Source organism: Octopus bimaculoides, chromosome 15 (genome assembly GCF_046866305.1).
Source record: "Octopus bimaculoides isolate indiv1 chromosome 15, ASM4686630v1, whole genome shotgun sequence".
Classification (NCBI taxonomy): domain Eukaryota; kingdom Metazoa; phylum Mollusca; class Cephalopoda; order Octopoda; family Octopodidae; genus Octopus; species Octopus bimaculoides.
Window position 1 is genome coordinate 37687589 of NC_142942.1, and position 15450 is coordinate 37703038.

At 36.2% G+C, this 15450-nt stretch overlaps 1 protein-coding gene across 22 annotated transcripts in view; it reads left to right on the forward strand.

The window, feature by feature from the left end:
* Window positions 1-15450, forward strand: part of LOC106882725 (uncharacterized) — a 30162-nt gene that overhangs the window by 11033 nt on the left and 3679 nt on the right. For 12 of the 22 annotated variants that reach the window (XM_089363725.1, XM_089363721.1, XM_089363720.1 and 9 more), the window contains exons 4-14: window positions 745-965; window positions 1077-1143; window positions 2065-2217; window positions 4199-4307; window positions 4532-4641; window positions 6009-6051; window positions 7764-7932; window positions 8894-9180; window positions 10173-10394; window positions 13915-14009; window positions 14814-15112. In XM_089363725.1, the coding sequence (XP_089219851.1) occupies window positions 745-965; window positions 1077-1143; window positions 2065-2217; window positions 4199-4307; window positions 4532-4641; window positions 6009-6051; window positions 7764-7932; window positions 8894-9180; window positions 10173-10394; window positions 13915-14009; window positions 14814-15112 (1775 nt within the window). The remainder of the gene's footprint in view (window positions 1-744; window positions 966-1076; window positions 1144-2064; window positions 2218-4198; window positions 4308-4531; window positions 4642-6008; window positions 6052-7763; window positions 7933-8893; window positions 9181-10172; window positions 10395-13914; window positions 14010-14813; window positions 15113-15450) is intronic. The other 10 variants (XM_089363738.1, XM_089363733.1, XM_089363734.1 and 7 more) reach the window with 1 other exon arrangement.

The following is a 15450-nucleotide window of genomic DNA, read 5'->3' on the forward strand; positions in this document are numbered from 1 at the left end:
CTTTTTATAAAGTATTTTTTTGTTAACACAACTTTTAAATAAATGTACAAATTTGTATGTGGTTATATTTAAAATTTAAATAGTTTGCTTTACAGACAATTTAGATATTTGTTTTCATGAAATAGAATAGTGTATCAATAATTCAAAATATAATTCAAAACATCCGCTCCCATATATTATATAAGGGAAGTGGATTTCTGTCTGTTTGTCTGTCACAACATCTATTAAAGGAAAGGAAAGAAATGGAGGGGTCAGAATATATGTCACAATGTAATTTTAGAAGAAGGGGAGGAGAAAAAGTTGTTGAGAGAAATAGAGAGAGAGTGTGTGTGTGTGTGTGTTTGCAAGAGATAGATAGTGTTGTCACCATATTTGATTTAAATCATGGGAATTTTAAGTGCAAGTCTGTCAGCACAATGCAACACACTTCAAAAAGAAACTATATATATATATATATATATATATATATATATATATATATATATATATATATATATATATATTGGATAAATGTGTAATGGTGTCTGTCTGTGTGTTTTGGGTTACTCTATAGTTATTTTTTTTGGTTGTTTGTGTGTTTCTGTGTCTTTCAACATGTAGACAATGCAACACAGACTTTACCAAAAGACTTTCACGTTGAACAATTTATGAAAGTATGTGCTTGATTAACAAATATTTTTACCAGAAGCATAATGATGGGCAGCGATCTAGTTATATATATATATATATTAATGTATTTTGCAGAAGAAAAAAAGAAGACGGCTAGAATATGTTGATCATGATAAAGTAGATGATGGATTTAATTGGAACCTGTCGAGTAAGGGCCGCACTCTTCCTGGTCCTTATGACAGTCCTTCTGATAAGCAGTCATCAAGCCCATATAGAAGTCCTGGTGGACCCTATGATAGTCCATATGAAAGTCCTCCTGGTTTATATGACAGTCCGTCAGAGGATGAAGAAGACAAGTAGGTTTATGTTTTGTTTTTTCTTTGTTAAGTTTAGTTCTCTTATGAAATTTCCATTTCATTTCTTACATATACTTCTACACGTATTTATATATATATTTATGTTTACAGCTACCCACCGAGTTTGTTGAGTATGGTTGGAGATGGGTTTATTGATATGGCTGTTGCTGATAAAGATGTAAGTCTACTATAAATTATTTTATATCTTGTCTTAACTTGTGTGACAGATTGATGATCAATTTTATTATTATTATTATTAAAGCTGTAAGGCGGTAATCTGGCAGAATCATTAACCTGCCAGGCAAAGTGCCTAGTGGCATTTTGTCTGTCTTTATGTTTTGAGTTCAAATTCTGCCAAGGTCGACTTTGCCTTTCATCCTTTTGGGGTTGATAAATTAAGTACCAGTCAAGAACTGGGGTTGATGCAATCAACTATCCCCCCTCCCCCAAATTTCAGGCCATATGTCTATAGTAGAAAGGATTATTGTTGTTGTTGCTGTTGCTGCTGCTGTTGTTGTTAAACTGCTGATGTTGGTGAGCTGGCAGAATCATTAACATGCCAGGCAAAATGCTTAATGGCATTTCATCTGTCTTTATGTTCTGAGTTTAAATTCTGCCAAAGTTGATTTTTGCCTGTCATCCTTTCAAGGGCGATAAAATAAGTTTCAGTTGAGCACTGGGGTAAATGTAAGGTAAATGTAATTGACTCTCACCTGTGCCCCCAAAATTGTTGGCTTTGTGCCAAAGTTTGAAACCATTATTATTATTATTATTATTAAGAAACTGCTGACAGTAGTGAGCTGGCAGAGTTGTTAGCATGCTGGACAAAATAGTGGCATTTCATCCATTGGTACCTTTCTAAGTTCAAATTCCACCGAAGTCAACTTTGCCTTTCATCGTTTTAGAGTTGGTGAAAATAAGTCCCAGTTGACCACTGAGGGTTAATGTAATTGACTAGCCCCCTCTCACTCTAAACTTCAGGCCCTGTGCGTTTAGCTGAAAGACTTATTCAGCTGTCGAGGCAATTTTTCAAGCTGTCGTCTTTTGCAGGAGTCTTTGTTCTTTTTGAGTTTCATTGAATAAATATCTGCTATTTTAGGAGATCCTTAAACTTCGAGAACGTAAGAAGAGCCGGTCTAGTCGTAAGAAGTCACATCATCATCATCACTCATCAAAGAAGAAACCTTTGTTGGATATTCCAAGGCCACATTCAGTTTGCAAGTTCTTCATGGAAGGAAAATGTTCCAAGGTAGAATGTATTTTTTTACTTGCTATTGCAAATTTTATTTGCATGAGAACTTTGTAATTATTTTAATTGAATAAGGAGAATTCTAGTTTAAGCCCTATTTAACCCCTCAGCTTTTTTTTTTTTTTGGAATTTCCAAAAAATTCTTGCAAATTTGTGTTCTACATACAGGAATTTATATGATTATGCAAAAAAAAAAAAGACAAAAATTTTCTAAACCCCCTTCCCCCCCCATAAATCCTAAAAGTTCCACTCTTCTTTGAATTTGTTTTTAATCAGAGTTTAAGGTATGGGCAGTCGGCACTTTTTGCTTTTATCCCAGCAATGGACCACCTTTGGGGGCGTCATCATTCCATTAAATATGTTTATGGGGAGAAAAATATTGAAAAAATATCAATACATGTCCGAGTATCAAAGAAACTAGGAAGGTTTCAGGTGGTCATGAGATGTCTTAGAAACAACATTTAAAATTTTCTTAAATCACATACAAAAAAATTTTTTTTTTTTTAATAATCATATGAATTCCTGTGTACAGTACACAAATTTTCCAAAAATTTCTGAAAATTCCAAACAATATAAAGTTTGCAAAGTTAAACCAGAATTCCAGTATTGAACATTCATTCAATGTAATCTTTCATTGATGTAATTCCTTTATTAAGTAGGGAGGAAACAAGATATAATATACATGTAAATTAAATGTTTTTCTTTATCTCTTGTTATTTAGTTCATTGCAGAGGAGCAATACCCCATGATTTTTGTAAGGTTTTCTAAATTGCTAACGAAGATCAATCTGGATGATTTCCCACCAATATCTCTGGAGAGTGATGTCTGTGGAGAATATATTGTTGGTGTGATATGCTTGTAGGGGAGGAAGGGCTGAGCAAAGTTTTTATTGTAGGGTTTGAAATACGAGACATAGTAGGGATTATGAGTGGGCTGGGTCAGTGGTATGGCTTTTCCAGCTGAGTAGAATGAATAATAAAGATGGAAGAGAAGAAACAGTGTGTCTGAGCTAATACTTGAGGGAAACTTTGTCGATAATCTGGATGAATTTTATTTGTAGTGGAGGGGCGTGTGGAAGGGGTGGGCTAAACTGGTTAGAAAGGATCTTCAGATGTTGAGCGTCACAGGAAGAATGACGAGGGACCAAGACTCCTGGCAGTTTGCTGTACTTGAGAAGACATTCCAAGCTAAGTAAAATCATGGTTGTCCATGTATGCAGGCAGGCTTGTTCTTTACATCTCTCTCTCAGCTAAGAGATCCTAGCCTTGTGGGTTCGGGTGTGCCAGTGCCACATAAAAGCATCCATGTCAGTGCCACGCAAAAGCACCCAGAACACTCTGTAAAGGGTTGGCTTTAGGAAGGGCATCCAGCCATAGAAACCATGCCAAACAGACAAATGGAGTCTGGGCAGCCCTTGAGCTGGCCAACTTCTGTCAAACTATCCAACCCATGCCAGCATGGAGAATGAACGTTAAAAAATGATGATGATGTGTAAGATATCTGTGAGTAGCACTAACACCATCTTGGATACAAGATTCGCATTCTAATGTAGAGAGTATTTAGGGCTGAAGTATTTTGTTCTGTTGAGGAAGTCTGTTAGAGATTCAGTTTTAACAATTTTATAGTGAATTGGTCATTATGGATGAAACATCATTTGAGATTCGGAGATTTATCATTTGTAGTGGCTTTGAGAGTTTTAAGTTCCTATTGTGTATAGGTTTGCATGTGGGTAAAAGATAGATATACAGGTGTGTATTTGCATTTTACATATTTGCATGTGATGTGTTTTGTAGTTCCTTTTAGCCAACTATTACAACTTAGACTGTGGTGGAATCTTTATTGAAAAATAAAGTTCACAAAAAAACTAAATGTCTATTAGATGACAAAAACCTCTTTCTTGCATTGTCAGGTAAAAATTGTTCTTTCTCTTTTTTTTTTTTTACCCTACAATAACCTTTTGCCTATTTTTCTTCTCATTTATTAGGCTGAAGATTGTCCTTACAGTCATGACTTCATACCACCAAAGAAATCCGAAATATGCAAATTCTATTTAAACTCCATTTGTACAAAAGAGGGCTGTCTATTTATGCATGGTTAGTTGAAATTTAAAATTAATCAAAATTCTGTAATTTTTTATGTTTTTTATTATTCTGTGACATCTTTCAAAATTAGAAGAAAAAAATAAAAAGAATAGAAAGGTAATTTTCATGCATCATTGTGTTAAATAAAATCTAATTAAGAGTATTTTGAAATTTAAAAGTAAAGTTAAAGTATTCTTCAATTTTAAAAAATATTTACTGATTTTATTTTTTCGCAGGCGAGTACCCTTGTAAATATTTCCACACTGGTGCTCAATGTTACCAAGGAGAAAACTGTAAATTTTCACATGAGCCACTGAACGAAGAAACAAAAATACTTCTGCAAAAGGTTAGCTTTTTTTGTCTGATATATCATTAAATACAATATTAATTTTTCTTAATGCTTTCATAACTTAAGGTACAGGTAGCTGTGTGGTTAAGAAGCTTGCTTCCTAACCACATGGTTCTGGGTTCCGTCCCACTGCTTGGTACCTTGGACAAGTGCCTTCTACTGTAACAATGGGATTTTACAGATGGAAACTGAAAGAAGACTGTTGTATGTGTGTATGTATGCCCCAATATTAGATTGCTTATAAGCTTTAAGCTTATAAAATATTATTATTCCTCACAGAATTGTCACTCATCACCGCTTCTCAAATCATTGCAGAAAACACACATGCTTGTTTGTTTAAAAAAACAATACTATGAAATTATAGTTCTTAAATCTAAGGAAGAAGTGAGTGGGTATCATCCTCATCATTGTTAAACATCCACCTTCCATGCTAGCATGGGTTGGACTAGTATGTTGATGTAAATGGTAGCACATTTATCTTGAATTTACAGTGGTGTGGGTTTGAGTCCCATGCATACAGAAAATTCACTTTTTTTTCTGTCAAGGGCTTATATGTCCCAATATTAGACTATTTACTTTAGTCAATACACGTGGTGATCACTTACAAGTTTTAAGCTTATAAAATATTATTATTATTTACAGAATATATATATATATATATCTGTGTATATGTTTATGCATGTGTTACTATTTCCTTATTTCAGTATTGCATGATAGTTGTAAATGAGTATCACCATCATGCAGTGCTGCCCATTATTGCCAATCTTGTTTGAAGATGTCTGGGCATGGAGAAATATTGCCTTAATTGGAAATAGGTTGAAGGTTGGCACCAGGAAGGGCATCTGGCCATAGAAAAATCCACCTCTACAAATTCCATCCAACTCATGCAAGCATGGAAAAGTGGATGTTAGAATGATGATGATTTCATTTAAATGCTAAAGTAATCACAAATTTAGATTGGTTTCATAAAACAACAACATACATGGCCTAAATATTTTTCCAGTTTATGTTCAAACCAGCCAGATGTGACCTCTCACACTGACCCAACAATGTCCTTCTAGAAATAAGTAATCACATCATAAAAATCTGAAAGCTGCAAAATGATGCATGATTAATTCAAAACAATGTGAATAAATAAGCATTACATTTCACAATCTCTATGCTAAAGGGTTAGATATAAATAGGTAAATCTAGGCATTTTCAAGTGCTTTGGTAAAAGAGACTGTTTGTGTTGTTTTGATAATGAAAATGTTAACTAAATATACTTCACAACTTGCAATATTTCATTATTAAAATTTCACTTTATAATTCAACAAAGCTAAGATTTCTCATGATGATAAATATGTTTTTTTTTCTTCTTCTAGGCCCTTGATAATCGAGATGATGAAAGATCAGATGATTCTGATGGTAAATTATTTGTTTATTTTTCTCATTTATTTATTTACATAATTATTCCTGGTGAGGTTCTTTTTAAATGATTTTTTTTTTGGTCTTGGAGAAATGGGCAGTGGATCCTCTGAGACCAGTGAGACTGATGTAATTGAACAACTGCGAGTTAATGGCTCATGAAAAGTGTGAGCAAGGAAGGAATTTCAGAAGGTTTATGTTGTGGACAATGACTAGGAAAGGGGTTTATATGGACTTGAAGAGTACGGGGATATACACAGTATTGCTCAGGAGGGCTTGAGTGGAGGTAGTATGAGATCTACCAGCTCTGAGGAGCAGATGCCACTGTAGTAGTGTGGCTGAGCGAAGAATGGGTGGAATTTATTGGCAGTTGACTTCAAACCTATCAGTTGAGTGGCCTTTTTTTAGATCTAGGATCTCTATGTGTAATAGTAGTAGTGTTGTCCCATTGTTGATAAGTGTATGCTAAAATGATGATGGGCCAATGCTTGTATTGCATAACTGACACTTGTGATGGTGGCATGTAAAAAGCATCCATTATACTCTTGGAGTGGTTGGCATTAGGAAGGGCATCCAATCATAGAAACAATGCCAAATCAAATTGGAACCTGGTGCAGCTTACCAGTTTCAGTCTAACCATCTAACCCATGCCAACATGGAAAGCAGATGCTAAATGATGATAATGATGCAATAACATTGTTTTCATCAAATTTCTTGTGTATTGTAAAGACATTGTTAGGGCTAGTGACTTTGTTGGATTGAAGTGACCTGAACTGCTTTTATACTTAATATGTTTATGTACTGTGATGGTGAGGTTATTGGAGTGGAGACGATTACTTATATACCGTTTCTAAGGTGTATAAGTAACTGAAATTGCAACACCTTCCTGAATGGGATGCTAGTCTGTCATAGGGTTAACTTCCCAGCTATTGTTGGAACTCATTTACAGCTGAGTGAATGGGAACAATATGAAATAAAGTGTTTTGCTTAAGAACACCATACATTGCCTGGTCCAGGAATCAAAGTTATGATCTTACAATTTTGAGTATATCTTAACCACTAGGCCATGCACCTTTACCTCTCTGGTATTCTACTGCATCATCATCGTTTAACGTCCGTTTTCCATGCTAGCATGGGTTGGACGGTTTGACTGAGGACTGGTGAAACCAGATGGCTACACCAGGCTCCAATCTGATTTGGCAGAGTTTCTACAGCTGGATGCCCTTCCTAACGCCAACCACTCAGAGAGTGTAGTGGGTGCTTTTACGTGTCACCCGCACAAAGGCCAGTCAGGCGGTACTGGCAACAGCCACGCTCAAAATGGTGCATTTTATGTGCCACCCGCGCAAGAGCCAGTCCAGGGGCTCTGGCAATGATCTTGCTCGAAAATCCTTACACATGTCACGGGCACAAGTGCCAGAAAGGTGACGCTGGGCACAGGTGCCATCCCGATTTCGCTTTCGCTTGCCCCAATAAGTCTTCGCAAACTAAAATATTTGAATTCTGTTATTTTTGTTCATTATATTTTTACAAGAATGGCTTTAACTATAATTATTGGGATTCTGAAACATAGAAACTAGAATATTTCAATACTGTAAATTACTTACATTAACTGTTGGCCGTGAAGAAATTTATGGTGTTAAGAAAAATTCATCTCTTTACTAACATTCATCGCACATTTTAAGACATCTTTAAAAAATATTTTTGTTTAGATTCCCTTACACATGAAAGTTTAGAACATATGAGAGATAAAGGAGGCAACCAAGCACCTGGATCAAATGGAGGAAGCAAGAAGATACCTTCTTTGTTTGATATCAAAGTCTACCCACCTGGTCAGAGTCCTAAAAAGCCACAAGGTTCTACTGTACAGCCACCTGGCAGGTAAGGCACGAGTTAAAAATATAAATTCAGATAATATGCTTGCATTATAATCTAGTCTTAAATGTTTTGATTTCAAAAATATTTTCAGTTTGGTGATATAACAAATTTTTTTTTCAATCAAAATTCACATATTAGAATGATTGGCATGTTTTATGTAGTCTCCACTTTGAAAAACTAAAATTTCAGCTATGTCTGAAATATTATTTGTTCATATTGGTAATGAGTTCCATAATATACTGATTGATTTTTGTGACATGAAGTCTATTCTTTATTTTTAGATATTGAAGAAATATCTGTAAATCTGTCCACAAAACAAAACAAACCTCATAAAACAACATTTGTACTCTAACCCTTTAATATTCAGACTGACCATATCAGCCCAGATATTCTTCCTGTTTTATATTCAAACTGACCAGATCAGGTCTCTCACATCTACCCGACAATGTTATTCTTAAAATAAACAATCACATCATTGATATCTTGAAGCTAAAAGATAATGCATGATTAATTGAGATCATCATCATCATCATCATCATCATCATCATCGTTTAACGTCCGCTTTTCATGCTAGCATGGGTTGGACGATTTGACTGAGGACTGGTGAAACCAGATGGCTACACCAGGCTCCAATCTGATTTGGCAGAGTTTCTACAGCTGGATGCCCTTCCTAAACGCCAACCACTCAGAGAGTGTAGTGGGTGCTTTTATGTGTCACCCGCACGAAGGCCAGTCAGGCGGTACTGGCAACGGCCACGCTCAAAATGGTGCATTTTATGTGCCACCCGCACAAGAGCCAATCCTTGAATAAATAAACATAACATTTGACAGAGTGATTTGAATGTCAAAGGGTTAAATTAGAAGCTGATATGTGCTTTATGTGAATTATTGTATGTTTTATGGGAGAGTTCTTTTGTAGTTCATTATTTAAACAATTGTTTTTGTTTTTTTACATCTGTTTCAGGCCTGGTTTTTACAAAGATGCTTTGTCTCTGTCACCATCTGGGAATTCTTCTTGTTCATTGCCTCCATCTGGTGCAGGTATTGGAGGATTAGGCTCTGTGTCAATTCGTCCTCCAATTGGATCTCCTGGGCATTCCTCTTTTATTGGTTCTCGCCAAACACCAGGGGATTGTCCTCCCCAGCAGCAACAGACACCTCCACAACTTGGCTGCAGCCCACCACATCCTCAACAGTCTGTTATGATTGGTTCAAATTATCCTGATGACAAGAATGTTCCTCAACCATTAGGTATATAACTTGTTTCCCATAAATGTTCACCTTTTTCATGTTTCTCGTTATCATTGTGATGGGGTCAATTTGCTTTGCTGTTCTTTTGAATGTAGCCAAAAGTATTAAATTAACTATGTTGAATGCAAGCTGATACTTGTAAGTGTGCAAATAAATATATTGTTAAAGGTGTTGTTTTTTAATTAACAGAGGAAGGTAAATGAACATTTAATGTAGATTTAATGACCACTGCATTTTGGCGCTTAATTCTTTTCTTGTCTGCAGATTGACCATTTTCAGACATGTCAGTATTAGGTTCAAGTAACTGTTAATGTTTTGGAAACATTTTGTCAATACTTATTGAAAATCCTGAAGTTAAGCTTCATATTGTATGATAGTTTGTAAATCACCTAAAATAAGAATTCACTAATAAAAGCTGTTGAAAAATATATCATTTCTTTTGATGGAAAAAGAATAAGGTTATTACTTCACCGTTTAGTATAAATATTGTTAATAAAGTTAGCTGCTGCTGATTTTTTTTTCAGTTAAATCCATCAGTTAAATATTGATTTGTTTTTGTAATAGCTTTATAATTGTGTTATAAAATTTATCTTGTCCTTTTTTTCAAGTTTTCTATATTAAACTGAAAAGTTTAAATTAGGCTAGAAATTGTTCACTTGTTTTAATAACAGTACTGTAATTACCTTAACATTAGTTTTAAAATGCTCTTACCTTAACATTAGTTTTAAAATGCTCTTACCTTAACATTAGTTTTAAAATGCTCTTACCTTAACATTAGTTTTAAAATGCTCTTACCTTAACATTAGTTTTAAAATGCTCTTACCTTAGCATTAGTTTTAAAATGCTCTTTTTGCCTATGACAATATTTAGGATGAAATATCAGAATGTCTTTAAATGTTTTAAGGTAAATGTTGTCTTTTGTTGTTATCTGTTCCCAACTGCATTGCTGTGGTTTTCTATAATCATATTTATTGATGTATTTTCTTGTTTAGATAACCTTCATCATCCTTTACATCATCCATTTCATCATCGTCATGGAGCGTTAGAAGATCGGCATAACACCGATGAAGAAAAAGAAGAACGAAAACAAGTTCCTATTGAAATTCCCTCCCATTTACCTCCCAAACAAAAAGAGTTGTTTATGCGGATTCAACAGCAACACCAGCTTGCAGCAACGACCACAGAGAATACGGATGTCAGAGATGATGCAAAACGTAATTCTTTTTTTTTTTTTCACTTGTTTTAGTCAGACTGTGGCCATGCTGGGACACTGCCTTGAAGGATTTTAGCTGAATGTATTGACTTCCATACTTGATTAATTCTTTTTTTTAAGCCTGATACTTATTCTGTTGGTCTCTTTTGCCAAACTGCTTAGTTATGGGGACATAAACACACCAACACCGGTTGTCAAGTAGTAGTGGGGACACACACACATCTACTACAGTCTTCTTTCAGTTTCTGTTTACCAAGTCCACTCTCAAGGCCTTGGTCAGCCCAAGGCTATAGTAGAAGACAGTTGCCCAAGTTGTCACACAGTGGGACTGAACCCAGAACCATGTGGTTGGGAAACAATCTTCTTAGCATACAGCCACACTTGCACTAAGTCTGGTTAGTCTTTCTTTGAATTGATTTTTTAAAAACTGAATTATATGTATGATGGTTTCTATTAGGTGTAGATGCTGAGATAATTAAATGTCTTGAGAATTCAACACCGTATTTAGTTGTGTGTTTCTTGATTCCAGGTTCAAAATCCACATTGTTCTTCATGTTTCCTACTTCAATGCTGTTATTGATTTGCCTCAGATCAGCTTGAATCAAGCAGATCTACATATTCAAAGGAATTCTAGAAAATATATCTAAAAGTTTTTTCCCCCCTTTTTAAAATAGCAAGGTATAGTTTGAGTGAGATTTGACTGCTATTTTTAGTAGATCTTGAAACCACATAGAGACCTTGTTGGTTTCAGTATATTTGAAATGGAGTGTATTCCTCTCACTTTCATCTTTTGACCTTGTGTCTAAGTTAGAAATCATTATTTACATTTATCCCCACTTAAAATGGATGTTCTGTTTGAACAAGCTTTACTGCAGGAGATATGAGGAGAGAAACTCTCATATTGGCTTTTGGTGCAAAATGCTCTCTTGTTTATATTGCTAGCGGGGAGATAAATCCCCACCACCTCCAACACCGAGACTGTTGGATCATGTGATTTCATCCTCCTTTGGTTTTGTCAATGATGGATGCTTGACTGCTAGAGATGGCAAGGGCTCATCTCCCTGCCAGTGATATACAGAACAACAGTGCCAGAACAAGTGCTGGTGTTCCAGTGAGCTTGTTAAGAAACCTATATTAGCGACAGAAGCAGTTTTAATACTGAGAGGTAATACTTATCCTCACTTAAATGTGAATGTTCTGTTAGAATAAACTTTACTGCAGTAGATACCATATATATATGTATATATATATATATATATGTTACCTGAACTGAAAGCATGTGGTGGCTAGGTGAACTCTCTTGCAATATATTACTGAATCTTATTTTTTAAGTTTAAGCAGGATTTGAACTTCTAAATATAAATTGATACCGTAGAATATCTAATAGCAGGGTATAGTTTTTTCCTGTTATGGCAACTACAATTTTTTATAATATAATTTACTCATTCTGCCAGTGGGAAAAAAAAAAAAAAAAAAAATATATATATATATATATATATATATATATATATATATATATATATATCATCTTCGAAACGCCTAGTTTAGAATAGAGGCAGCTGATGAAGGAAAAGTTCCATAAGTGGCTCGTCTGTTTTCCTATGTGTTAATTCTGTTGTCCGTAAAAAAAAAGTTCGTTTTTTGTGCTTTGTTTATGTTCCTGTTCTTTTTTTGACGTCCTGTACCCGGATATGCATCTATATATACATGTAGATGTAGGTATGTGCATATATGTATGTATACATGCATATGCTCATATATCATTTGTATTATATATATATACATGTGTGTGAATGTACGTATATATAAAATAATGTAACAGACACACTGCCTATTCTTGTAAGGAAGATAACTTTATTATCACAATGAATCAAAAGTTAGTTCCCTTTACTACGAATGTCATTATAAGGTGCGATTTGCCTCATCCTCTCAACCTTGCCATTTTTATTTTGTGGCTATATTTCTAATAAGCAGACTACCATTTTTCATTTTCCAATGTAATCAAGATTATGGAGTGGTTCAGTAAAATGTACATCATCATGATCATGATCATCATCATCATCATCACATGCTTGAGTCAAAAGCAACTTCTCAAAGCAGTATTTTGATGGCTAGATGCCTTTCCTGTTGCCAGCTATCATCTCTGTTTCCAGGCAGAGTAATATTTCCTCATGGCCAGACATGTTTTACAAGGATGATTGGAAACAAGGGACACCATATGTTGATGACACTTGTTTGCAAACATTGAGCAACACTGGCAACAGGAAAGGCATCTAGGAGACACCAACACATGCACATGATCGCACTGCAGACCTCTTTCAGTTGCTGTCTACCACATCCACCTACAAAGCTTTGGTCAGCCTGACACTATAAGAAAAGGATACTTGCCCAAGACACCATGCTGTGGAACTGATTCCAAAATCACATGGTTAGGAAACAAACTTCTTAACATGCAGCCTTTACCATATATATATATATATATATACTGCTGAGGACATACGTAAGCTCGCAAGGAATGAAGCCAGTATGCTCCGTTGGATGTGTAATGTCAATGTGAATACCCGTCAGAGTGTAAGTATCTTGAGAGAAAAGCTGAACATCAGAAGCATCAGTTGTGGCGTGCAAGAGAGACGATTGCGCTGGTATGGACATGTGGTGAGAATGGAGGAGGATAGCTGCGTGAAAAAGTGCCACACCCTAACAGTTGAGGGAACCCGTGCAAGAGGTAGGCCCAGGAAGACCTGGGCTGAGGTGGTGAGGCAAGACCTTCGTACATTGGGCCTCACCGAGGCGATGACTACGGACCGAGACCTTTGGAAATGGGCTGTGCGTGAGAAGACCCGGCAAGCCAAGTAAGATCGTTGCCAGTGCCCCTGGACTGGTTCTTGTGCGGGTGGCACATGAGATGCACCATTTTGAGCGTGGCCGTTGCCAGTACCGCCTGACTGGCTCCTGTAGGATTTTCGAGCGAGATCGTTGCCAGTGCCCCTGGACTGGCTTGTGCGGGTGGCACATAAAAGACACCATTTCGAGCGTGGCCGTTTTCGTGCGGGTGACACGTAAAAGCACCCACTACACTCTCTGAGTGGTTGGCGTTAGGAAGGGCATCCAGCTGTAGAAACTCTGCCAAATCAGACTGGAGCCTGGTGTTGCCATCCGGTTTCACCAGTCCTCAGTCAAATCGTCCAACCCATGCTAGCATGGAAAGCGGACGTTAAACGATGATGATGATACAAAGTATAAACATTCACACACAGATACACAAACACACACATGCACGTACACACACATATAATCCACACACACAAACATACATTGTATCTGCCAACATTATGGCGTAATTCTGAGGCCCCCGAAACAGCTGCCAAACCTGAAATACCCCATCTTCTCCCCTTTGTTTTTCTGTCTTTCTACTCTGTGTAAATCTGCTCTGTTAATATTTAAATAGCTATATATTTATACAAGAATGTTCATTGCCTGAATATCTTCAGCCTTTTGAAATTTATTGTTTTCTTTTGTAGTTGATGATATTGATGACTGGTATTCAAGTGATGAAGATGAAGATGGAGAAGGTGGCCCAAAGTTAGCTGAAATCTTAAAAAACCTTAATAAACAGGTATGTACATTAATTAGGCTGACAGAACATAGAAAAGTTGGTGTTAAAATGATGATGAAGATGATGATGATGATCATCATTAGACTGCAATAATACTGGGGCACTACCTTAAAGAGTTTGATCAATCAAAAAATCCACTTCTGTGCATATTTTAAGTTTGGTATTTATTCTATCTGTGTCTTATTGAACTGCTAAGTTATAGGGGTATAAACAAACTGATACCAGTTATCAAGTGGTGAAAGACAACTACAAAAACATACATGCATGTGCACCCCCCCCACACCTCCCTCCCCAGAATAGACATATTTTGATATTTGCATTTTCAAACCCCTCCCTCCTTTCTTATATACTTCACCTCCTTCTCCTCCAGTATCCCCCAGCCCAGTTTCTGACCCTTTGCCATTTCCTTTTGTCCTTCCCCATTTTTTTTATACAATGAATATTTCACAAATGCATGTACACATGACTGGCTTTTACACATATTCTGTGTACAAAATTCTTCTGGTGTCGGTCACCTTGAGTCTATGTTAAAAAAAAAAACACTTGTTCAAGGTGCCACATATTGAAATTGAACATGGAACCACTTGGTTCTGGAGCAAGCTTTTTAACCACACAGTGATTCTTCTCTGTTGTTTCTTAGTAACTTGTAGACTTTTACTGGTGTAAGCAATCAGTATAACAAAAACACCAAATAGTTTGTGTTGAAAATATTATTTGTCTGGATGAAGAAATAAATACATGCTAAATTCTATTTTCTCTATTGTATGTTTCATGGCTTTTAAAATTTTTATTCTGTCTCCTTAGCCTCCTGAACCACCAGTTCAACCCCAGCCTGACATTTCCAACAACTCCACTTTAAATATCATGCAAATGATTAATGCTATACGTGGGCAGCCAGCAGTCACATCTGCAGGAGCAGGCGGATCATCACAAACAACAGTCTCTACTACTAGTACAATAGTTACTACTAGTAATAACAGTAATAGTAGTAGTAGTAATAATAATAGTAGTAGTAGTGTTGGCACTAGTACTTGTTCTAGTTCATCTGCTACATCTACTGTGTCAGCTACTGGCAGTGCAGCTTCATCTACCTCAAACACAAGGTATTTACTTATTTCTTACTTGTTTCTTTTGTGCTATTCATGTTGGGAAGGGGCATGGATGGCTTGGTGGTTAGGATATTTGGCTTACGATAGTAAGGTTGTGAGTTCAATTCCCAGCGACGCATTTTGTCCTTGAGCAAGATGCACATGTTGCTCCAGTCCACTCAGCCGGTGAAAATATGTAGTACCTGTATTTTTAAAGGGCCAGCCTTGTCACACTCTGTGTCATGCTGAATCTCCTTGAGAACTACATTAAGGGTGCACATGTCTGTGGTGTTGTCAGCCATGTGCATGTTAATTTCGGATCATCCAGAACCCTTGTCAATGTAACTGACGGA